The 26,212-nt window shown below is 38.8% G+C and overlaps 1 protein-coding gene across 4 annotated transcripts in view; it reads left to right on the top strand.

Annotated features, from left to right (window-relative positions):
* Window positions 1-26,212, top strand: part of LOC127662859 (fermitin family homolog 2-like) — a 120,779-nt gene that overhangs the window by 72,417 nt on the left and 22,150 nt on the right. For 2 of the 4 annotated variants that reach the window (XM_052154238.1, XM_052154239.1), the window contains exons 5-8: window positions 6,508-6,540; window positions 12,557-12,782; window positions 12,858-12,960; window positions 16,179-16,286. In XM_052154238.1, the coding sequence (XP_052010198.1) occupies window positions 6,508-6,540; window positions 12,557-12,782; window positions 12,858-12,960; window positions 16,179-16,286 (470 nt within the window). The remainder of the gene's footprint in view (window positions 1-6,507; window positions 6,541-12,556; window positions 12,783-12,857; window positions 12,961-16,178; window positions 16,287-26,212) is intronic. The other 2 variants (XM_052154240.1, XM_052154241.1) reach the window with 1 other exon arrangement.

Genomic DNA, 26,212 nt, shown 5'->3' with positions numbered 1-26,212 from the left:
CGTTATCATGCTGGAAGACGAAATGTCGACCCAAACCAAGTTTTGTTGCAAATTGCCTGAGGTTGTCTTTCAAAATCTTCTCGTAGTCTTCCTTTTTCATGATTCCTTTGACACTGATGAGATTCCTAGTTGCAGATGCACTGAAACATCCCCACAGCATTATACTCCCACCACCATGTTTCACTGTGGGAACGGTGTTCTTTGGGTTGAGAGCCTCTCCCTTCATTCTCCAAACATAGCCAACATCTCTTTGGCCAAAGAGCTCTAGTTTTGTCTCATCTGACCAAAGGACACGTTTCCATTATGCATCATTTTTCTCTAGGTTGTCCTTGGCCAACTTCAGTCTAGCTTGGAGGTGTCGCTTCTTCAGAAGTTGAGTTTTTCTTGGTCTGCAACCTCGCAGTCCATTCCTGTGCAGGGCTCTAGTGACTGTCTTCGTTGAGACATCAATCCCAGACTTGGCTAAATCATTCACTAGTGTCTTGGCAGTTGTTCTTGGGTCTTTAGAAACCTCACCAGTTTTCTTTCCAAGGTTTTTGAAATCTTTCGCTTCCTGCCTCTGCCAGTCTTGTTCTTCACTGTGTGGGTCTCTTCAAACTTCTTGATAATACTTATCACGGCAGTTCTTGACACATGAAAACGCTTTGATAAACATGTATATCCTTCTCCTGCTTTGTGAACATTAACGATCCTTTTTCTTAAGTCTAAACAAATTTATTTTGTCTTTGACATTATGACAGTTTTATTTTACTTCACTAGTTGTTTTGCAAGATACTAATCCTCCGTTTGAAGTGCAATTTAAAGCCTTGGGGGATTAATTAGGTTAATTAGGTTAAGTAGGCAAGTCATTGGATAATAGTGGTTGGTTCCGTAGACAATCAAACAGATCATTTTTTAAGGGCGCTAATAATATTGACCTTAGCAGTTTTTATTTTTTAATTTTTTATAATTATTTTATTCCAGGCAAATTGAAATAATGCTTTCTCTAGCATTACAAATATAATAAGAAATACTGTGTTAAAAACCCCTTGCTCTATTAAACATAACTTGGCACATAATTTCATAGGGGGGCTAATAATTTTGTCTTCAACTGTACATACACAATTTATACATTTATCCAATACCAAAATTTCAGTAGTCTTTAGTGAAATGGGATGATTTTTGATACCAGCTTCAATACCACAACAAATAATAGCCCAACATTAACTAATTTGTTGATTTATAAAATAATTAATTTCTCAAGTTATTATTCAAGATTTGTAAACAGTCAGTAATAAAATAAAATAAAAGCAATGAATAGGGAAAATGTGTGTGTGTGTTGGGGGGGGGGTGGTTACGTGGAGATTGTGAGAGAGATGTAAACACGGCACGGCTTTACGGAAGAAACGGTTAATGTAACGCAACATCAAACTATATCAATATAAATGGTATTGTCTCAACCTATATCTCGTTTGAAAATAAATTGATATACCTTAAAAAGTCGATATATTGCCCAGCCCTAGGTTAAACCTTCAAGATTTTATTTTATTTTTTCACTAGAAAAACTGAAGGGAGACCTTTTAAGCATCTGTTTGTAGTTGAGTTGACGATGGCCTTTTATTGCAGTGAAACACCATAATCCACTCTTCTGACCACAATGCCCCATATTGTGGGGTTACTTTTGATACGGATAGTAACTTCAAGTAGCCAAGCATATTTGGAATTACACAAATGTGCAATAAGTGACTCTATAGTGCTGTAAATATAATAAGCTCAGTGTTTGTCAGCACACCAACCTGAACTTGGAGCACATCTGTTGATTCTGAGCATGAGATAGAATTTGTGTGTCAAGTACAGAACCGCTCTGAAAACACTGTATCATGCATGTTCAGACTTTGTGTAATACTACAGATGGTACAGAGCCAATCTGAAAACACTGTATCATGAGTCTCATATGTGCTTTTAGTATGTGTAATACAATACTTAGAACAGAGCTGCACACAGACAGTAAGCACAGTGATTAGCGTGTGCAGACTAGACAGACAAATTTGTTGATTAATCTTCCAGCCCTGTTACATGCCAAAGCTTTATACAAGAATGAGCAAGAGTAATTGTGATCCTTGCCTTAGCAAGCATTCTCGCTTTGTCGTGTCACATTGTAACACACACTTGCGGTGTAGACACATTGTTTGATGGTTTGGAAGCCATAAAGTTCCATAATGGTTCTTGTGTGGGTGAAGAGCAGGAAAACAAAAGGGTGATTATGTTGAAATAGTGCTGAAATAAGAAATGTGTGGGATGAGACCATTGTATCATTTGCAGGCATGCTTTCTCTAACCCGAACTCTGGATTGTGGATGGTTTAGATTCCGCGCATATTTGGTCACACTGCCATTTTGAAACTGTGCCGTCCGGCACTTCACTGAGCACCCCCACATAATGTAATAAAATCCATTTAAGATGCACAGAGGACAGTCTCCATCTCAGGTCCACATGAAAATAGGGTCTATTGTCCCCAGTACAAACTCCAAAAGGCTTGAGCAGCGTGGCTATTTTTGGGATCTGCTCTCCACTGGTTCATTCATTTCTAGCATTTAACCTCCTTATGACCCTCATTAAAATAGTGCAGGAGTCCTGCATGATGTTTAGGGGCTGTAAAGAAGCCTGTTTTACTGCACAAAGACTCTTTCATGGAGGAGAATGTTTAACAGGAGCTGCTGTGAGCCGTATTGGCCCACGACAGGAAATGAGCCAAAAAACTTCTGCTTGATCCCTCTCAAAGGGCCCGAAACACTTGATAAGAATCACTTTGATAACCCTACAAGTGGGATCACCACCCCTATGAGCTGCTGTATTGTTGTTTCTTCCTAGTCCCACACTGATCTTCAGTTGTCAGGATCTGCTTTATCTAGATGTCTTCCACAGCTGTGATTATTTCTTTGAACATTAATGTGGGATTTGTGCTGAATGAAAAGGGAAAATGTGACCATGTGAAAGACATTAAGTATGTTTTTATTTATTTATTAATTTTTTCTCCCCAATTTGGAATGCCCAATTCCCAATGCGCTCTAAGCCCTCGTGGTGGCGTAGTGACTCGTAGTGGCACCGGGGGTGGTGGAGGACGAATCTCAGTTGCCTCCGCATCTGAGACAGTCAATCCACGCATCTTATCACGTGGCTTGTTGAGCGTGTTACTGTGGAGACGTAGTGAGTGTGGATTCTTCACGCTATTCTCCGGCATCCACACTCAACTCACCACGCGCCCCACCGAGAGCGAGAACCACATTATAGCAAACATGAAACGTATGTCTATAGAAAGCTTAAAATGTCTACTTTTAAATAATACAATTCAAATTTAAAACATATATTCTCCTGCAATGCAATCTGTTTGAAACAAAGCGATGTACAGTTTTTACCGGTTCATCTAATTATAGATAATGTGATCACACCCACCAGCAGAGTGCGCCATTCATACGCTAATGTGCTGAGACGATCAATGCAAATGGTTAACGCCCCCGACAGTGAAATGTAAACAATTCATTCACTTTACTGCGCATTTGTAACGATACACAGGCGAGGAAACTCCTGGATAGTGACGAAGAGTTAACATTTTCCTCAGAAAGAAGAGCGGGACTACATTTGTATTTTGTATTTCGGATGAGTAAGTAATTTAGTTTTCATTAGTTGACATGCTATTTTAAACATGTACATATTTTACTAGTGGGACTGTTTCCAGACTTGCCAGCCAGGATTCAGAGTATTGACATTTGAAATATGTCCTAATAAGCAAGTTTTAGTTTCATTTAAATGCTGTTTCTGCTAAAGCAGGTATTTAAATTGTATGCTGTATGATATAAATATGATATAAAATTATATGAATGTTTAGATTATATTTTAACTAGTGTTTATGCTGCCTCATTATCATCAACAAAGCTTGTGCTTGCAAATATGGGTTCAGGTGTAAATGAGTAAAATGCACTTTAAATATGCCCATATTAGAAAATCAACATCTTATAATGATTTCTGAAGGATCATGTGACACTGAAGACTGCAGAAATGATGCTGAAAATTCAGCATTGATCACAAATTGCATTTTACAATATATTCAAATAGAAAACTGTTCTTTTAAATTGTAAAAATAGTTCAAAATATCACTGTTTTTACTGTATTTTGGATCAAATAAATGCATTCTTGGTGAGCAGAAGAGACGGTAGTGTAGGTCCTTTAAACGGTAGTGTAGGTCTAAAATTAAGTAATGTGTATAGTCCGATTACTTCTTTTAACTTAGAACTTGATTTTGATCATTAAGTCTCCTCACATTCATTCTCTTTCTGTCACATTCCTCATTGATAGGCCCAGGGGAGGGGTCTTTTGTGTCCTCAGGTGTAAATTACCTCAATATTCTTGTTAGTTCACGCCTCCTCGCATATGACGTTTCAACAATAAAATTGTCTTAAAGTTCAATTAGTATATTGTTTTGTATGAATGAGTGATGAGGATGATTTTCACATCATTTTGTAGCAAAAACTCTAGGCTACAAGATCCAGTTCTCAAAAAGCTTGTGGACAAATGTTTAGTATGTCTTATATGACCTTATTTCAATGACTTAATTTTAGTTTTTTCAAAAACCACGCATAAACATTATTTTCTCAAAAAATCAAACTTGTACATACATGTTGCTCACATATTATTGTAGCCCAGTTTGTGCTGAATACAGTGTTATCAGAATTTAGCCATTAATATGTTTTTGAGCAACTGTAAAAAAAGCACAAATGTCAAGGCATGTCAAACTTCTCCAGGGCCCAAAACACCCTCTAGACCCCAGAGGGTTAACTATGTTGGGGGTGCTCATTACGTAGATTGCGATCGACCAGTCAGTTGATCTCATTAAGGGACCAAAAGAGAAAGAGTATAGAGGTGAAAAATACACAAATGACAAAAAAAAATTTTACTGACTGACATGTTATATATGCTTGTTTTTTTGTGCGTGTGTGCTCTGAGACCGCTTGCATGGTTGCCGTAATGCAGATACGCTCCTAAATGATTGACAGCTGATTTGTATCAAAATATCAGACTTGGAGTAAAGAAGAGTAAATGCAGCCTCCTGTTTAGTATGTCTTAAATATTATTCAGACAACTTTAACCTAAGAGATCCATCTTTCGGTGACAATGTGAGAGGTAAACATTGGAGCAAGTGTGCTGTGGAGGGTGATCATGTTTCAGTTGTTTTGGCTGGTTTTATTTTCCACGGTTTTACTCTACTAATACACAGAAAAGACTGTCGTAAAAAAGAAAAGCAAAGAGAAAAAGGTGAGAGGTTTATAATCATTTGCTGAGGGCTTGTTTATGCCACCACAAACAAAAATGCAGAAAGTTAAAAGTTCCCAGACTAGCTAAAAATAATATTTATTGAGAATATGAGATATTGAGTTTTAATGAGTTAGTAATCTAATTCCCTGCCTTAAAAGGCATGTAGAAAAATTATTTTTTCATAAAACATCATCATGAAATCATGAAGATATACTAAAAATGCACTTTGTTATGAACATTTATAAAATGTACCAAATATTAGCAAACTTGGCAAGCTAGAAACAACTAAAAGCGCTATAAGTTACCTTTCCGTAGGCAAATTAACAATCGTAAGTCACATGTAAGTAACTGCACTAAAGCCATTCCACCAGCACAGCTGAGAACGGTTGAGTACGGTTGGCTAACCGTGCAGAGAATTCCGGTCTGAGAAAGGTTATTAATTGTGCTGTGCTGAACCATGCTCATGTGGAAATGCTACTGTAACTGTTCCATACCATGCTCAGAACCATTCGGCCTGATGGTGAAAAAGAATAGAATCGAGAGCTATTGAAGTAGATTGACAGCTTGTAAATCGGAATCGAATTGGGAAATGTCCAAATCCAGCCCTAATAATATTAACCACCATTTGGAATATTGCAATGATTTAAATGTTTGGCCATAATGTTTCCTAAAAAGCGTGTCATTAGAATAATTTAGCAATCCTCCTTTTCACAACTTTTGAGTATGAAAGTGTTACGACAGAGATATTTTAATAGAGTCTCTCTTTTAAATGTCAGTATTGAAGTGTTGTAGGAAAAAGTAAATGTTTTCTAAATGTTAGTAAATGTTTGTGTTCAGTAAGTGGATATAAATGAAAATTATTAAATATCATCCTTTCCCTTCATGATCTTACAGTGAAAAACGAGTAAAAATTTCCTTTCTTGTGTAAAACATTTCAAATCTACTTAGCAACAATTGCTATTTGGTTGAAATGATGGTCCCTCTGAAAAAAATGACTGAGCAAATATAGAAACTTTTCATTGGATGTATATTGAATATAGCGAAATGGCTGAAAAACAAAATTTATGCTATATCGCCCACCCTACCTCTAATGTCCTGTATTATTTTGCATGTTATTTAACACTTTCCTCACCTCGGATCTGTTAATCTCTGTATCTTTCAATCTTTGTTACCTCTCTCTTTGTTTTCTTTTCCTTTCCATTTCTTCCTGTTCCTCAAGCCTCTGAGATAATATACATTGGACCGATGAAAGGTAAGGCTGACTGTTTTTCTGTCATCCTGCATTGCTTCCCTCACCTCCCCTCTCCACAGATGGAGCAGTCACATGACCCCTGCTGACTGGAGGAAATCTCTCCCTTGAGTCACCTGACTGTGCTACAGTGAGACCTCAGTTGATGAGGGTCATGAGATGCGTTCCCATACCAACCGTCAGTTCACAGTTTTGCTTGTTTAACTTCTCAATCCATAAAACTAGAGAGGAATGAATGGCAGGTCAGATCAAGGCGTCTTTCTAAAAATTAGCTGGACCATAAAGGCCCTTTCTCGTCAAACATGATGTAGACTTCCATTGAATCGATACACTGGATTCCTTTGAAGCCTTTGACACTCAGATCGAGAATTCACATACCGAGAAAGTTGTATTTCTTTAAAAAAAAAAAAATGAGGTTAGCTGATTTTTTTTGATTTTTTTTTGCCCTCTCCACAGTTAAACTAAACAGACTAATAAAATTTAAGATTTGTGTCAGATGCTTGGAGCCATTTCCATACATCAGCACACTTGAGGGCATAAATACATTGAATTTTGTCTAAATTTGAGCAATCGAAACTTTACAAGAGCAATGCAAATATCAGACCTCTTGTATATGTTTTGTGTTGCAAAGCTCCTCGTAGGCAGAAAGCACAATTATTACACAAGTGAATTGGTTAAAATTATTTAGTTCTTTACTCACCTCAATTACACAAAGAAAAAATAATCTTCCTCAAAAATAAATGGAAATGCACTGTTCTAGATTCATTAATTGCATTAAAAATATTATACTGAAAAAACGACTTTCCTATAGCACTCCTTAAGTTTATTTTTACCAACATTTTGCTGCTGAATTTTTCAGTTGCTGATGATTAAAATTCACATTACAAAAACAGCAAATGGCTTAAGTTAAACCTCCCATCAAAGTTTTATTATATGTTCATAAACACAAAAAAACAGCATTGTTTGTTTAATGGTTATTGAACATTGTTAATTCGGAAACAGTAAGTTGACTTTTCTTAAGCTAAACTCTGTCTGTGCTTACCGAAATTTGTAGCACTTACCTCAGTAGCAGGAAGTGTTGTTGAAAGTAAGGCCACGTGGGAGCTCCACTTTTTCCGGGTTAAATGCCTGCAGAGAAGTGCCAAACGTGAGTTGTTTTTAACTCCAAAGATGTAATAGAGTGAAGTGGAATACATATTTTATTAACTGTACCCCCAAACCCCCTAAACCTAGTTGTCAGTGGAGTAAAAATGTATTAGAGAGAAAAGGGAACCTTCGAATCATGCTCATCACTGATTATGCTCCCATTCGGCTGACACAACTTGCTTTGGTCGAGTAACAGGAGAAAGTAAACAAAACTGAACTGATACAAAAATGTCTGATGGGAGATTCCGCTTGTCAGTAACTAGGTGTGATGGGGCCGATTTCACTTTACTGGAACAGTCTTCCCGTGTGATGGTGTTTTGCATGAATTAACCGATGATAAGTATTCACATCACTTTTGATGTGAAAGGTTCAGTTGTTGACGATTTGTCTATTTTTAGTGTCACAATAAACATTTAGTCAGAAAGGGCTTCAAGATTCTTAACTCAAGTAAACATAAAAATCAAAATTGACCTAATATTTTTTTTATTATTATTATACATGTTCCTGGTCTTACTGTGCACAGTTTATCAGTTTATCAAAAAACATATTTTACCACTGAAACAACTTTTTCCTTTTCAGCTGACATCATCTTGGCCGATTGGGGTACTGGTTAATGCAAACCAATTGCCTTTAAAAAAAAAAGTAGCCTTTAAAAAAAAAACAGTATCTTTACAGCATTTTAATTCTGGTTAACATGAATGTACAGCCGTGGCCAAAAGTATTGGTAGTGACATATATTTTTTTTAGTTTTGCAAAGTTTGCTGATTCAGTATATTTTTTTCACATGATTCTATGGTATACTGGAAAACAATGATAAGTATTTCATGAGTTTTAAAGGCTTTTATTGGCAAAAACACTATAGAAAACACTGCAAGAGTCAATATTTACAGTGTTGATCCTTGTTCTTCATAACCTCTGCAATTCGCTCTGGCATGCTGGATATCAGTTTCTGGGCCAAATCCTGACTGATGTCGATCCATTCTTGCCTTATTAGTGCTCGGAGTTGATCACAGTTTGTGGGCTTCTGCTTGTCTGCGTTTGAGGATTGACCACAGGTTTTCTATGGGATTAACATCCGGGGAGTTGCCTGGCCACGGATCCAAAATTTCAATGTAACGATCTCTGAGTCACTTCATTATTACTCTTGCCTTGTGACAGCGTGCTCCATCATGCTGGAAAATGCATGGATCATCACCAAATTGCTCCTGGATCTTTGGGAGAAGTTGCTCTTGCAGGATGTTTTGATACCATTCTTTATTCATGGCAGTGTTTTTGGGCAGGATTGTGAGAGAGCCCACTCCCTTGGATGAAAATCAACCCCACACATGGATGGTCTCAGGATGCTTCACTGTTGGCACGACACAGGACTCATGGTAGTGTTCACCTTTTCTTCTCCGGACTATCGATTTTCCAGATGTCCCAAACTGTCGGAAGGGGGCTTCATCAGAGAAAATAACTTTGCACCAGTCTTCTGCTGTCCAATCCTTGTATTTCCTGCAGAATTTCAGTCTGTCCTTGATGTTTTTCTTGGAGTGAAGTGGCTTCTTTGCTGCACTTCTTGACACCAGGCCATTGTCCAAAAGTCTTCGCCTCACTGTGCGTGCAGATGCACTCATACCAACCTGCTGCCAATATTGAACAAGCTCTGCACTGGTGGTGACACAATTCCGTAGCCGACTCCTCAGGAGGAGACGGTCCTGGCACCTGCTGGACACTCAGGGACGTCCTGAAGCCTTCTTTACTGCTGTTGAACCTCTCTCCTCGAAGTTCTTGATGATCCGGTAAATGGTTCTTTCAGGTCTAATATTCTTTGCAGTAATTTCATTGCATGTGAGGCCATTTTGATGCAAAGCGATGATGGCTGCACGTCTTTCTTTAGAGGTATCCTTTGCTAACAAGAACACAATGATTGGAAGCACTTCCTCCCTCCTTTTATAGCAATCAGTCTGCTCTTAAAACCCAAGCAGAATGATAGAGTGATTTCACCTGACTAGTACTCATTCACACTTTCACAGTTATAAGACTAATTAGTCAAATTGTTTGATATTTGGCATGTAAAATAGGGACTGCTGTCATACTCATTCCTACAAACATGAGCGTGAACTTGAGCATCAGTGTGATGAATCTTTGTGGACGGTTATATGAACAATGTTAAATAGTGTGTATAGAGTAAACATCCTAACCCTGCTGATCGTCAGGCCACCTCAGTTCCATGATGGGAGCAGAAAACTTTCCAGTGACCTTCATGTCTCCTTCAGCCCTCTCTCTTTTCTCATGACCTCTACCACTCCACAAGCACTTCCTGTCCCTCACCATGACTGTGGCCTCACACTGCCACATAAGTGATTTTTCCTGAATGCTTTTGTCTTCTCACTCACAATTAATCACTTGAGTGGTTACGGAAGAATGTTTAGTGTAATCATGTAATTTTTTTTGGTTTGTGATGGTGAATAATTATAATAATAATAATAATAAAAACAAATCAAAGCTATAATCTGACTGGTGACGTTATTTCCAATAAAATTGCATCTTTACACAGCTAGCAGAAAACGATTGAGTTTCTGTTTGTATTGTATGTTTAATATTGATGTTAAAGTTTAAGGACAGGCTTTAATGAATTTAAAGCAGTTGTTAACATGAAATACACTTTTTCTTTGAATCTGGTGTTATTTGATTACTATTGTTTTCTTTTGTGTTTGGCTGCCAATTGTTAAAAATAATGTTGAATAATCACATTGTATATTTAAGTTAATGCAAAACGTAAATGGGTATTTCTAAAAGTATTTTATCTTTTCTAAATGTAGGGCATTCAGTTTCTTTTAAGGAAAAAAAAACAAAATAAAAATGTTTCATTAATGTTGTACCTTAAATGAGAAATAAAATTTCACCATGCATAGATAAAAAAAAAAACACTTTTGTTAAAAGGATCTGGATTCAGGCAGTTGTAATTTAAATTCAATACATTAATTAATTAAATGTTTATCTATGTAAAATGCGATCTCAAGTTAATGTATTAACTTTGGCTGCCCTAGAATTTAATACTATGATATTTAAAACCATTTATTTATGTATTTTAACTAACTTAAGATGGAGATGATGATAATTGTCACCCAAATGTTTTAAGTGCCACCCCTTTAATTGTGGCTATATTCACAATAAAATAACCTCGAGTGTCAAGAGCTATCATAATTTTTTTTACTAAATAATACAAACATTAAGGACACAAATATTTATTAAACATTTTATTAAGCACATCGTTTGTCATTTTTATGCTAGAAAATCTAGTCCATAACATGTAAGCTACGGTTAGTAGTTTCTATCTCTTTATACTGACACAGCAATATCCATATTTACTAGGTTAACAGGTGTTTCGTTTCATAGCTGTTTCTATAATTTGTAATTTATTACATCTGGAATGCTGTATTGACAAATCAGCATCACGGACTGTTGGCAGAATTGTTTTTTTTTCATTAACTGAAGTTATTTAATGGCTGACCCTACATTATGCTACTGAATGTGTTAATGATCTGTGATGATGATAATAACTACTAAAATGGTACATTGAGATCCAGCTGAATGCAACGCTCCTGATGCACTGGGTTCATAAAGATATTGAGCACCTCATGCTGCTGATTGTGCTGGCTTTTTGTTTTTTTTTTGCATATTTTTGTGTTGAAGTGTGCATCTGCATGCTGCTTGATCAGGGATCTGCAGCCATGTGAATGATTTTAATGTAGTTATTTATGATGATTTTCAGTCATTGGATTTTGAGAGGTCATCTGTCTAGGGGTGGGCGGTATGAACAAAATCTTATGAGTAATTTTTATATCAAGGCATTCCAATCTAGTCTGGTAATTCAACCCCAAAGGTTTTATATGTTTACCATTGAACTATTCTTTGACAATTCAGTGAATAAATGAAAATCTCATCACATTCAATGGAAGCAAAACAAAAGCTAAGACTACTCATAACTAATTAATAAGTCTAGCATGAGTGCAAAACAGCTCAAACGACTTAAAACAGTAAAGTGACTTCCACACGATTTGTGTTTGGGTTCAAACGCACCGCTCAATGCCAATTTCAGGTGTCGTTTTTTCCTCCACATGATGAGCATGGCAAATACTTTGAGAGAAGGGCAAATTTACGAGTTGGGAGGCAGTGCCGCATCAGATTTCCAAAACGGCGGGAGATGTTTTGATGATTGCTTTTTTACATTAATTTCAGACATAATAATAGGATTTGTTTACCTTCAAGTCTTAAAATATTCTTATGATAAGGTAAATATTTATGAATAAAGCAAAATTATAAAATGTTCAATATCTCTTCATTAAGTTTGACAGTTTCAAAATATTTCTTGTTGCTTTTACTCTTAAAATAAATTGCATCATTAATGAGGTAAACAGATGCAAAAATAATTTCCAAGTTGGACAGACTTTGCAAATTTCCCATAATCATTGGGCTGGCGCTTTGATAGTTCAGTGGAATTGCAGTGTTGTGACTGGGTTGACGCTGGAACTGACCCTTCACTCTAGAGTTCAATGTATTGGGCAATGCTAACACGATTCATGTGGAAGTCCCTTAATACATTTTAAAAATGAGCCACGTTCAAAGCCAATACACATACTTCAGTTGAAGTCTACTATATAAATTTGGCAAATTGAGATAAACAGATACAGTTATATTGTGTCTATAAAACTAAATTGCTCCCATTGTAGTTAGGTAAGCATCTTTTTTAAAGTACATTGCCCAATCTCTACAATTTTTGTGTTTCTACTGCAAGGTACCATCATACCGCCAAGCTCTACACCTAGCTTTTTCTTGGATTGTGCTGTTGCCGTGTTAGCTGATTACTAATGGAAGTCTTTAATTTCAGGAAGCATCTATTCCAGTCCCGGGCTTTACAGCAAGACAATGACTCCTACTTATGACTCTCGGGATGGCAGCCCTCTGTCACCCACATCAGCATGGTTTGGAGACAGCCCGCTGTCAGAGGGCAATCCCAGCATCCTCGCTGTCAGCCAGCCCATCGCCTCACCTGACATTGTGATCAAACTCTACAAACCTCAGTCCCTCCTGGACAAGGCCAAGATCAACCAGGGGTAAGTGAGATCTGACCTCTGAAAACTCTGATCAGGAAGGCTTTCACTCATAATCTGACAAATGTGTTTGTGAAGGTGGCTGGACTCCTCCAGATCGCTGATGGAACACGATGTGAAGGAGAACGAGGTTCTTCTGCTGCGATTCAAGTATCACAGCTTCTTTGATCTCAACCCAAAGGTCAGTGTCACCCTTTAATTCATGAGGCAAATCTTGGAAATAATAATAAACATAAAATGCTCATAAAAAGGGGAATAAAATGTCCAAAATAAGGGGAATCTGGTGTCCTTGTGGTGAATGGGGCTATATGAAGGCAGGGAGTGCAAAGAGGGGATGGTCCAGGTATAATGGGCGAGATCCGGCGGCCGCAATGAGCTCTTCTCATGAATCCGAGGCACTTGGGACAGCGGCTTCCCTGGGCCTTGTCGCTTGAGGGGAATAGTGGCCAGGCATTCTGGCCCATCTGCCGCAACACATGCTCCAATCCCTAGCATCACATCTTACTCACGCCAGGGTTCTAGGGTGACTAATTTGCGCTGTACACTGCCCACAAGAAAATAGAAGCCAACTTCCCTACGAGAGGTGCTCTGTGTTTTAATGCGGAGTGGTGGTGGTGTAGTGGTCTAAGCACATAACTGGTAATCTGGTAATCAGAAGGACACTGGTTCAAACCCCACAGTCACCACCATTGTGTCCTTGAGCAAGGCACTTAACTCCAGGTTGCTCCAGGGGGATTTTCCCTGTAATAAGTGCACTGTAAGTCGCTTTGGATAAAAGCGTCTGCCAAATGCATAAATGTAAATGTAATGCCAGCGGTGATGAGGCTCTATTAACATCAGGTGTACCTCATCAACCACTGCCCCAACAAGGCTCATAAAGTTGCGTCTCTCCTGTCTCCAACACACTCACATTGTGAGCCTGCCTGAAGGAGTGTCCTAAGAGGCAGGGCAATGAGGACGAGAGGGAGGGTTGGGTAGTTCCGCCACATCTATTTTAATTTAAAATAATGGTGTAAGTTTGATCACAGTTTGATCTTATATCGATTCACTTAGCCAGCAATCTGATACCTCAAAATCTTCTGCGATGTGATTAAATTCTGGGGCCTGCAATTGATATTACAATATTATGTGCCTATTTTACGTAACCTATTTCATTTATTATCTCACAAATGCAACCAAAATATAATTTGATTATTTTATGGAGCTCTCTGAAAAGGGCATATCCCAGTATACACACAGATATATCCACAACAAAATCACGTAAGTCAGTTATTGAAAAAAATGATATAGATAAATACATTATATAAAAAATAGTCACACACACACAAGTGATGATCAATCATTTGATGACAACTCATTGCCTTGTGGAATGAGTTAAACACTACAGTGACCGTTTGTTATCTCTATAACAGTCAAGCAAGTCTTTCAATCCAAAATACTCACTTACCCAAGACTTTTTTCCGACTGGAGAGAATGTGCTATCTGGGTTTTCTTCTTGGCTACATCTTCCATAGAATTTTTTTGGAAAACAGTTTACTGTGATAAATGCTAGTAAAAGTGTTTGTGTAGATGTGAAAAATCTTGTAGTTGGTGCAGGTATAGATGTTTTCTCTTTCCCTCGTCAGCACCGTTCAGAATGTTGTGGCTGTCTAGCCATTTGACATGTTTGAATTGCTCCATAGTGCTTTAAAATAGAAAATTGTCATGTAGAGTTTAAATGTGTTGCATGTGCCATGATATCGAAGGAAGCCGGATTTAATCGTGCATGTGAGTCACTCTGCACTATCCTGTAAACAGAGCTCACATTTTGAGGGAAGCGTGGTTGGCGCGCATGCAACGGATATAGAGCAGAGCGCAACTTAAGGTTTCAATCACCTCACAAACATCCATGTCCCACATGATAAGCATTTCTAGCACTTATATAGTGAGTATGTTGCTCCATCACCTGACAGAAATGCATACAGATGTGGCTGATATGAGAATGTCAAAATAACTTGCTTCTTGAAAAAATAGATGTGTTTGTTTGCACGTTGAATCGATGAATTCACATCGTTGGTGATTTGATTGATGCATAAATCCAGATCAATGGATTGTTACATCCCTGAATAAAAGCTTTTGTCTTCTAAACTCCAAAAAGCCACTTCTAAAACAGTTTTCCAGTTATTTTCTTCATCATTGTAGCACTTCCTTCATTTGTCTTAGTCTTTTACATGTTTACATTTTGTAATTGAAACGTTGTTGTAATTAATATATGGCTTATTCTTCAACTTCTGCAATTTTATGTCAAAGGGGTTGATTTTTTCATTAAAACAAAGATTTAAACTTTTATATTTTTGTTATATTAAGGTCATATTAAAACTGACTTCATTTATTTTTATTACTTTTCAAATGCCTTTTATGTATAGACCATTTCAAGGATGTAAACAATAATAATGGAATTAGAATGACACTTCTGATATCAATACGGGATCCTGTAAATAAGGTTCTGAGTTAACATATTTTCTCAAAGAACATCAAACATTTACTTGAAGTGCGTTATCTAGACGTTATGTTTATACTGAGCATCTACGTGAGAAAGGTGATGAAACTGTATCATAGTTTAGAAGCTCACTGTTATTTCCTCAGCAGAGAGCTCAGGAATATTGAATCGCTCCTATTTATAGTCAATGAAACCTGTGGACTAAGGAAAGATTTCTTTTTTTATGTTCCTAATTTCCAAGTTGTTTTGGATAAAAGCATCTAATAAATGACTAAATCTAATAGCTAATTACTTGCGCAGCTTCATTCATTATAATGGGAGATCCCTACCTACCAAACGTAATATTACTTAGCATAAATTTCATTCGCTACCAGAGATAAGATGTGTGCTACAGTTGTTATCACTGCATGTATCCAGCTGTCTCGCATTAGCAATGGTTCACCCGTCCATTTGCTGTTGCTTTTTTTGTAGATCTAAACTCTTACATTTCCATTACTGTCAGGCATCCAGTGAGCATCCAGCCACCAAAAAACATGGTCCACATTTTAATAATGACATTTTAAGACAATCTTGTCAACGTTTGTCGAACAGTCCTTGAAATGGCCTATAGATTGTTTTATCCTTCTCCCAAACGCAGACTTTCAATATTAAACTATGAAAATCTGTTATAAGAATACAAATTAGTACATGTTTAAAACTGATTTTCTAAACGAATAGTAAAATAAACACAAACCATTTCAGCATTCATTTTTAAGAGATTTCCCATACTGTATGTAATAAGATGACCTTTTATTGCTGTGCACTGTGGTCTCACTGTAAGGAATTGCTCAGTCACTCTGTTAGGACAGTGTAGCTTATTTTGTTTCTGGATAGAGCACATTCAAAGGTGTTGTGTTTTTAAACTATCTTGACCCCTACAGTATGACGCCATCAGAGTGAACCAGCTATATGAGCAGGCGAAATGGGCCATCCTGCTGGAGGAGATTGAATGCACCGAGGAAGAGATGATGATGTTCGCCGCCCTGCAGGTATGTGCCTCTGTTTGCGTTACGCTGTGTTTGGATTGCTGTGTAAGCCAGTGCTGTGACAGCTTGCAGTCCTCACTCGGCTCCTCTTGCCCTTTTAATGAATTAAATTGGCTTTGTGCCTGGACTTCAGCTTTGAAGATACAACATCAGCAGTGTTCAGACATTTGGCTGCATTTGTAATTAACATTGGAAGATATGTACATTTGTTTTCCCTGCTCGGGTGACCCCACTATTTTTGACCCTCATAAATGTGGAGTGACAACGCCTCTGGACGCCACACTGTCTTCACGTTATGTATATATAGAGGGGGCAGGACGCAGAGGACCACCCAGCATTTGAGCTCTGTTGAGGTGTTGGTTTTTCAAGCTCAGGGTTTGTGGAAACGTATCAGCTGTGTCGTTTTTCACTGTTTACATAGTGAGTTTAAATTAGTTACTCTGTCCCTGCCTGTCAGTCCACACCACGCTGTGTGTTACTTCTGGAAGAAGAAGAGCTCATTGCCTCCAAACATCAGCCCGTCTAACTTTCACGATTGGTCATTTCAAATTTTAGAAATTTTTGAATGCTAGGAAGAAACAGTATGTCATTCACTCACTAATCAGTCTTGTCTGAGAAGAGAGATGGGGACATAGACATGTCTTTGTTCTTCCTTTAAAACCAGAGTTATGCATGAGTGAAATATGCGATAATTGCTCAAGCCAGCTGTTCACTCTAGTACAAGTGTAGTCTGTGTATAAGAGGAAACGTGAACATTTTCGGGCTATTTCCATCTCCAGGTTTGAAATGAACATTGAGTCAACGTCACAAGTCATGACATACAAGGTTTTTCATTGGTAACTTATAATGCTTTCTATTGAATTTCAGCACATCTACGTCACGGGTGTTCTCGATATTATTCATGAGATGGCGCAAGCGAGCACCTCAGTGTGTCGTTGCCATGCACATGACCAGCGCTTCAAACTCACCAGTGCCTCATTTGAGAGAATTTATTGTACCGTGAAGCAAGTCCCCCTACGCGCTGCTGACAGAGGGACATGACAGGCCCTTAGTCAAAGGCAACACCTTTTAAATGTTCCTTCAGAATGCATTTATTAACATGAGTGCTTCGAAATATGCGGTGAGGTGGACCGACTCTGACTTGTTTAAGACACAGTTTACATTGAATGTCCTGGACACAATCTCTATTTTTTTTATCCATTCATCCATCCTGTGAATGTGTACTCCAATCTAAGCACTTATATTTGTAAATCATCGTCTTAGAATAAGTCTCAAAAGTTATAAAAGTGTTAAAAACGTAAACATATTTTCAATACAGTGTACATGGCTTGGCATTTATTTGCGTATTACCGTAATTTCCGGACTATTGAGCACCTGAATATAAGCTGCACTCACTAAATTTAAAAAAAAATATTATTTTAAACATAAATAAGCCGCACCTTGGCTTGCAAGTGCCTACCAGTACATTGAAACAAATGAAGTTAACACAGGCTTTAACGAAACACGGCTTGTAACAAAAATAAATAGGCTTTAACGAAACACGGTGTGACAGCGGGGGCGTGGTCAAGCGCCCGTCCGGGAGAGAAAAGCGCTAAGGGCACTTACATCAAGTGCTGAAAACTGTCACACTGGTGCCAGTGTGACAGTTTTCCCAAGAAGGACACGTGAAGCAGGGCACTTGACGTTCCAGGTAAGGCTTTTAATGGCCACAGCAATGTTTACAATCAATTTTATAAAGTTTCTCAATTCTTGGTCTTCTATGTGCCAACACTAGACTGACGTGTTTCTGTCTGTCACTCTCTCACTCACACTCTCTCTGCTGCCTTTTTATGCCGCTCTCCCCACGCTTACTGAAATTAGACACAGGTGTTAGACATTAGCTCAGGTGGAAGCGCCCTTACCGCTTTTCTCTCCCGGACGGGCACTTGATCACGCCCCCGCTGCCACACACGGCTTGTAACAAAAAATAAAAAATTAGCAGTAAACTGTAGCCTAGCAAGAAAGTCATTGGTCACTATCTTCCTCCTCTTGTGCACATGAAACCACTGAAGTCATCTCCTTCGGTGTCGGTGTTGAATAGCCTCAGCTTTAGTTGTCTTTTTGCACTGAGTCAATTCATCACGCTTGTAGCGAATCAGCTCTATATTCTTCCACCATTAGGTAGTGAATCAGCTCTATGAAATATTAATAATCAATCATAACTTGTTATAATCGATTATGAATATTTGGATCAGTTAATCGGGTTAACTTGATGTAGCTACATTAACATTACAACCAAATACTCGGTTCATCCCGTGAACACTCAATTTTGGTTATTAATTAATTAATTAATAGAAATGTACATTTCCGGGGCAAGGGAAATGTCTTTCTTACTAAGTATTAAGAGCAAGTAGTCAAAATCTATGATTAGTGACTTTAGATATGAGCTTGAGACACAGACAACTTTACATGTGACATGAACAAGACTTTATTAACTAGACTAAACATTTAAACTACTCTAACATACATATACATACATTCATACAGTTTACCAAGGGAAAGAGGGCTGAAGCAGAATACAGGAAGGCAAGAAGTTATAGCATTGTTTGAAGTTCAGCAGATCAACAGCCTGAGCAAACCATCATATTAGTTCTGACACGCCCTTTTTCGAAAGGGGTAAGGATACTTAATGTATCAAATAATGAGACTAAGTTTGATACTTGCATGTCCCATTTGAATTAAACTGTCCTGATGCAATTTGTTGAGGCTCCAGTTGATCTTTGATGATGTTGTCTTGATATCTTTGGTGAATGGAAAGACAAGGCCGTACGTAGCCTGGCACACGCTTGGGAGTCCTTGGGGCCTTCTAGTTTGGCATGATTCAGCGAGAGAGTGAGAGAGCACAAGGCTCAGAGGACCAGAGAAGCAGAAATAAGCGACAAGAGAGAGGGCTAAGAGTGAGCGAGGAAGAGCTAAGAAGAGGATGAGAGGAAGTGGGCGCAGCAATTTTATACCCTCGGGAAACAGGTCCCACCTCTCATTGGCTCGACCAATAAGAAGGGTTTGAGTTCTAGGCGGGAATTTGGTTTATTGCTCTTTGTTGTAAAATTGCCCATTGCATGTGCAAGAAAGAAAATAGGAAATATACTTTTAATACTAATATGTTGTTGTTATCGACATATCATGTACACAGTCATTTCAATCTTCAAAATACCAAGTTATAGAGACCAAATATGCCACACATATGATTTTGGTTAACCATAGTATGCAAAGTCTGAAACATTAACCCATTAGTTTGCAAGAAAACATAGATCAAGCACATTTAAGGGAAAATGTGAGATGGCACATTAGATACATGTCAATATTTATCACATGGATGTAAGGTATGGCGGAGGATCAGTGCCTTAACAGATTCCCGAACAAACAAGAACTTACTGTTAAAAACCCCTAATTACTGAAATAAGCCAACCAGCCTCCACAAGCACAATAAATGTATTGACAAAGAGACAATGAACTATTGACAGAGAACGCATGTGACATCGCATGCTCACCGCGTGCTTATCGTGTGGACAGGAAGGAAACTTTGAGCGTAAAAATGTGTGTGTGTGTGTGTGTGTTTTCAGTTAAACACAGAACTGCATATTGCTAATGAAATACGTGTAATCCCTGTATGTTGTGTATTTCTGAGGTATATCAAACTACGTTAGAACTGTTTAGTTGTGTGTTTTAAACTCTGAGGCCTCATATTTAATAGCCTCAGTGTATATTCCCTTATTAAGTGTACTAAATATACCTTTCTTGGTATCAAATTAAACCTTACGATTTGTCCGAGCTGAATTCGAATATAAGATCTCTGTAGAATGATATTCAGCGATGTTTTACTATCTTTTGAGTCATTCAGCCCAAAATCTCTTACTGTCATAAACATGCAAATGAGCTTTGACAAAGGAACTCTCTCATGCCCAGAGTAATGGAGGCCTTTCACGACCTCCAAAGGAATGTTCAGAGAAGTGCTGACCCTCCCTTCATTCTCTTACTGAGAAAGAGAAATGAACCCTGTTAATCCTATATATATATTCTATATATCCATGTGATAAATATTGACATGTATCTAATGTGCCATCTCACATTTTCCCTTAAATGTGCTTGATCTATGTTTTCTTGCAAACTAATGGGTTAATGTTTCAGACTTTGCATACTATGGTTAACCAAAATCATATGTGTGGCATATTTGGTCTCTATAACTTGGTATTTTGAAGATTGAAATGACTGTGTACATGATATGTCGATAACAACAACATATTAGTATTAAAAGTATATTTCCTATTTTCTTTCTTGCACATGCAATGGGCAATTTTACAACAAGAGCAATAAACCAAATTCCGCCTAGAACTCAAACCCTTCTTATTGGTCGAGCCAATGAGAGGTGGGACCTGTTTCGAGGGTATAAAATTGCTGCGCCCACTTCCTCTCATCCTCTTCTTAGCTCTATCCTCTCTCTTATCTCTTAGCTCTGTTATGCTCCTCTGGCTTCCTGCCTTTCTGGTTCTCTGAGCCTTGTGCTCTCTCACTCTCTCAGCTGAATGATGCCAAACTAAAGGCCCCAAGGACTCCCAAGCATGTGCCAGGCTCACGGCCTCGACTGCCCATTCACCAAGATCCTCTGACTCTCACTGGTTCTCTCTCTCATCAAGACAACATCATCAAAGATCAACTGGAGCCTCAACAAATTGCATCAGGACAGTTTAATTCAAATGGGACATGCAAGTATCAAACTTAGTCTCATTATTTGATACATTAAGTATCCTTAACCCCTTTCTAAAAGAGTGTCAGAACTAATATGATGGTTTGCTCAGGCTGTTGATCTGCTGAACTTCAAACAATGCTATAACTTCTTGCCTTCCTGTATTCTGCTTCAGCCCTCTTTCCCTTGGTAAACTGTATGAATGTATGTATATGTATGTTAGAGTAGTTTAAATGTTTAGTCTAGTTAATAAAGTCTTGTTCATGTCACATGTAAAGTTGTCTGTGTCTCAAGCTCATATCTAAAGTCACTAATCATAGATTTTGACTACTTGCTCTTAATACTTAGTAAGAAAGACATTTCCCTTGCCCGGAAATGTACATTTCTATTAATTAATTAATTAATAACCAAAATTGAGTGTTCACGGGATGAACCGAGTATTTGGTTGTAATGTTAATGTAGCTACATCAAGTTAACCCGATTAACTGATCCAAATATTCATAATCGATTATAACAAGTTATGATTGATTATTAATATTTCATAGAACTGATTAAGCTACCTAATGGTGGAAGAATATAGAGCTGATTAGCTACATAATGGTGGAGAATGACGCGGGCATGATTAAACAAAGGTTATGAGCTTTAACCACTGTCAACTTAAAAGTGTGCATTGAATAATTCGGTCAGAATAGGACATGACATGCGAAGCGGCATTTGCTTCACTAGTTGCTGGCTTGTTTGGATCGCGGATAAAGTGATGGCTTGAATTGACATCTCTACTGTAATTGAAAGAGTCTTAACACATTTAAGCATATTTTCAAAAGGTATCAGTGTACGAGTAATATGATTTTAGCGAAGAAACCTAATTTCAGTATTAAAGTGTAAGTCTGTTTTGATGAAGGAATCTCAGCTCAGCGGCATGTAAACTGTACCAGAATTGATTGCTTAACCTGTTTCTGATGAAGAAATCTCAGTACAGTGTTATATAAATGTAGATTTGGGCGATGCTCCCCTTTTCACAGTATAAAGGCCTTACAAATTATAGTTAGATTGATGTCCTTCATCTAAACTTTATCTGTGCATCTAAAAGGCTTAGCTTCCTGGTGATCAAAACTGTGTTTCACTCACTGAAACTCTGAAGTGCATTGGTTCCCATGACAACGACTTGTCACAGGAAGTGCTCACTCCAGATAGCACATGTGTTTCCTTCCGACGCCATTTTGTAAACAAACCAGCCTAGGTGGCTAAGCTAACCCAACTTAGCAGCCCCTTAGCTTAGGCTAAGCTAACTAATAGCTTCAACAGTTAGCTGCTAGCATAATTTACATGAAGCCTTTATCTACAGCTTGTGTGCATGCAGAGTGAAGTGATCTAAACCATTTTCCTTTAACCCCATTTCTGGTTTCTGAATTTTCACTTTCTCTTTCCTTAACTTTAATTCTTCTCATCTAACTTCACCTGCACCTTTCAGGTGCATCCCTTACTGAGCAGCTGTTCAGCTAAATTTACAGTTACTTTGTTAATTAAATCTAAAAACTTAATTACATGTAAACTGTTTAGATAGAGAATAATTTTTATAGTTATTAGGAACTTTCAATGGCACGTTGACTAAACTTTATAGAGGGACAAACACATTGTGTGGTCTTGAACACATAACAGCTGTGACCAACTATAGAATGATGTCCAAAGCAAATCTAATTGTTAATCATAAGTGCTATTGATTATTCCCAATACAAGGTTATTCTGCTATTTTAATCACTTCTTCAAGTCTTTTTATTATTTTTACTAATAATAGAAGTCAGCTATTCATTTTCCCATTTAACCCTCTTGGTCTAGTGTGGTTTTATTTCCCCATAAAACTGCAAAAGTAACTAGACATACTTTTCTTCTCGATTTTGTGTTTATTTGCAACAAGTTGCTTAAATTTTATGAGCCAGCTACACTAGTAATCTAGGCGATTTCTATGGCATAATTTTGAGCACCACTAATAGACACAATCTAATAGGAAAGCTCTTTTCTTCCTCTTTCTTTCTCCTCTTCATGTGTTCAAAGATCAAGCCTGTTGTATGCTATCAGTAAGTGCTGATAAATAATTTGACCCAAAGAAACATCTTAAGTCATTTATTAAATCTAGGCTTACGCTCTTTTAGCAAAGCCACTCAGATCCACACAAATCTGAGCATCCTGCTATTTGCAGCTAAGATAGTAATAATCAGGAACACATTTCAATTGTTAACCACACCTAGCAAAACCTAGCTGTACATTATACACCTTGCTGTCTCACTTTGCCTTTAGCTCCAAATTCTGTTTGATCTTGCATTAGTCTCTTGCCCTTACTCTCACCAGAAGTGTGCCAAAATGTTGCAGATGCTCAGCCTAACTGCCCAGATGGCAGGCCAAAAGGACTGGCTAGGTGTTTTGAGGAACACCCTTTTATCCATGGCTGCTGGCGACCTTCAGCAACAGAACAAAAAGCAACTGGAAAGCGAGGGAAAAGAACTAATGACAGGCGACTCAAACCAGAGGTATGAGCACAAATATCTGACTGAGGTTATCGTCCTGGCCCACAACCTCACAGGTTTGAAACAGGAGGTAAACAACCTCAAGCGCCAGATCACTGAGTCCCAAGCGGAGCTGACACATGCTAAAAACCGCATAGACCAGCTAGAGATGGAGGCTCAGGACAGACACAAGGACCCTGGCAGAAGGGAGTCACAGGAGGTAATCCACAGACTTCAAGCGGCTCTGACAGCTGCTAAACAACAAGAGCAGTTGGAAAAGACAGCCAGAGAGCACCTGGAAAAGGTACTCTTTCACAAAGATTCACTGTTAAAAACAGCAAATTCTGAACTCTTGGACAAAGATGCCAGAATCATGGCCTGTGAAGGTCAACTGAATGTGTCCAGAGCTGAAGTTAAAGTGCTGACTCAGCAGCTGGACAACACCAAAGATGAACTTGACATGGTCCAGCGAGAACTGAGACACTCTTACCTGCTGCAAAGGAACCACAGCAGGAGAGACATCTCACTCCCCACTTGCAATCAGCAGAGAAACCTCCCCAGCCAAGCACAGATTTACAAAGGGGAGACAAACCCCTCTGCTTAACCGTCATCGGACAGTTTCCTTAAAGCTTCTGCAGCAGCGGAAGGAAAAGGATTGATTCAGGCGAATCTTGAAGCGACACGTGTAGCGACACTCAAAGACCTCAACCGAATGGCCAGACATATCCCTGCATTTACACCAGAGCTTGCAGGAGACCACGGCGTCCACGCTTACCTGCGAGACATTGACTTTCACCTGCAGTCTTTGATGAGTGTGAACCATCAAGATAGACTCCATCTGATCTGGATCACGTCCAGCCCAGAGTTGCGGCGCTTTCTGGCTCGACAGCCAGAAAACATCCAGTCTAACTACCAGCAGCTGAAACAAGCCATCATAAGGGAATTCTCAGAGTCTAAAAGCGGACTGATGGCTGCCCTAGACACCAAACAGGGTCGGCATGAAACTCCCTATGTTTACTACCACAGACTCAGGCAGAGCTTGCCGGGCTCGCAACAAACCTGGGATGGAGGAGGACACCAGCTTCAAGTGCCTTTTCCTCGAAACCTCCATCCTATGGTAAGTCACCATTTAGGCATTATGGCCTGCCCCACACAATGCCTATCCAACAACTGCGTGACCTGACACAGAAGGCCTTTAACAAACACAAGGCCTCACCCAGCAAACACCACAGGGCGTCCCACAGCAGTCTACAACAACATCCTCCTGTACACCTTTCAAACAGGTGCCAAACAGAGGCTGCACAAAGACAGCTAGAAGCGCCTGTTACTGAGTTACAAGAGCTGCTAGCACTAGCAAAGAGCTCCTGGAACAGAACTCCCCTGAGGAGTACTGGGAAGAACAAACCTCTGACTCTTGCCCAACACCACTCAGGCAAGCTCAAGTCAGCACTGCTGCCAGAGCAGAGTAACACTGCAGACTTCAGACACCTGGTGACTAGGTGCCGAACCAAGGGCTGACGGCCACCTGCTGCCCTTTTGCTACCAGTACTAGGTCAGTCTGAAACTCTCTCCACACTACACAATGCCCATAACCACTCCCTGCAGCCACAAACAAGCACCTGCCTCAAACAAACTGACTTCATAATGACAGGTGACACACTGTCAAGGCACCTGCTGCCTCTGCACCTGCTGCCTCTGCACCTGCTGCAGAGACCTGGATGTGGCTACTGTCTACATCACCCACCGTGGAACAACCACCTGCTACAAAACCCTCATGATTCACCTGCCATCCGCCATTGTGATGATTGTAGATCCGATGATGTCTCCAACAGGGACACCACCTGGCGAAAAAGGGGACTGTAAGGTATGGCGGAGGATCAGTGCCTTAACAGATTCCCGAACAAACAAGAACTTACTGTTAAAAACCCCTAATTACTGAAATAAGCCAACCAGCCTCCACAAGCACAATAAATGTATTGACAAAGAGACAATGAACTATTGACAGAGAACGCATGTGACATCCGCATGCTCACCGCGTGCTTATCGTGTGGACAGGAAGGAAACTTTGAGCGTAAAATGTGTGTGTGTGTGTGTGTTTTCAGTTAAACACAGAACTGCATATTGCTAATGAAATACGTGTAATCCCTGTATGTTGTGTATTTCTGAGGTATATCAAACTTCGTTAGAACTGTTTAGTTGTGTGTTTTTAAACTCTGAGGCCTCATATTTAATAGCCTCAGTGTATATTCCCTTATTAAGTGTACTAAATATACCTTTCTTGGTATCAAATTAAACCTTCACGATTTGTCCGAGCTGAATTCGAATATAAGATCTCTGTAGAATGATATTACGTGATGTTTTACTATCTTTTGAGTCATTCAGCCCAAAATCTCTTACTGTCATAAACATGCAAATGAGCTTTGACAAAGGAACTCTCTCATGCCCAGAGTAATGGAGGCCTTTACGACCTCCAAAGGAATGTTCAGAGAAGTGCTGACCCTCCCTTCATTCTCTTACTGAGAAAGAGAAATGAACCCTGTTAATCCTATATATATATTCTATATATCCATGTGATAAATATTGACATGTATCTAATGTGCCATCTCACATTTTCCCTTAAATGTGCTTGATCTATGTTTTCTTGCAAACTAATGGGTTAATGTTTCAGACTTTGCATACTATGGTTAACCAAAATCATATGTGTG

The sequence above is a fragment of the Xyrauchen texanus genome, chromosome 22 (genome assembly GCF_025860055.1).
Source record: "Xyrauchen texanus isolate HMW12.3.18 chromosome 22, RBS_HiC_50CHRs, whole genome shotgun sequence".
Taxonomy (NCBI): Eukaryota; Metazoa; Chordata; class Actinopteri; order Cypriniformes; family Catostomidae; genus Xyrauchen; species Xyrauchen texanus.
This window is presented reverse-complemented; position numbering and strand designations above follow the sequence as displayed.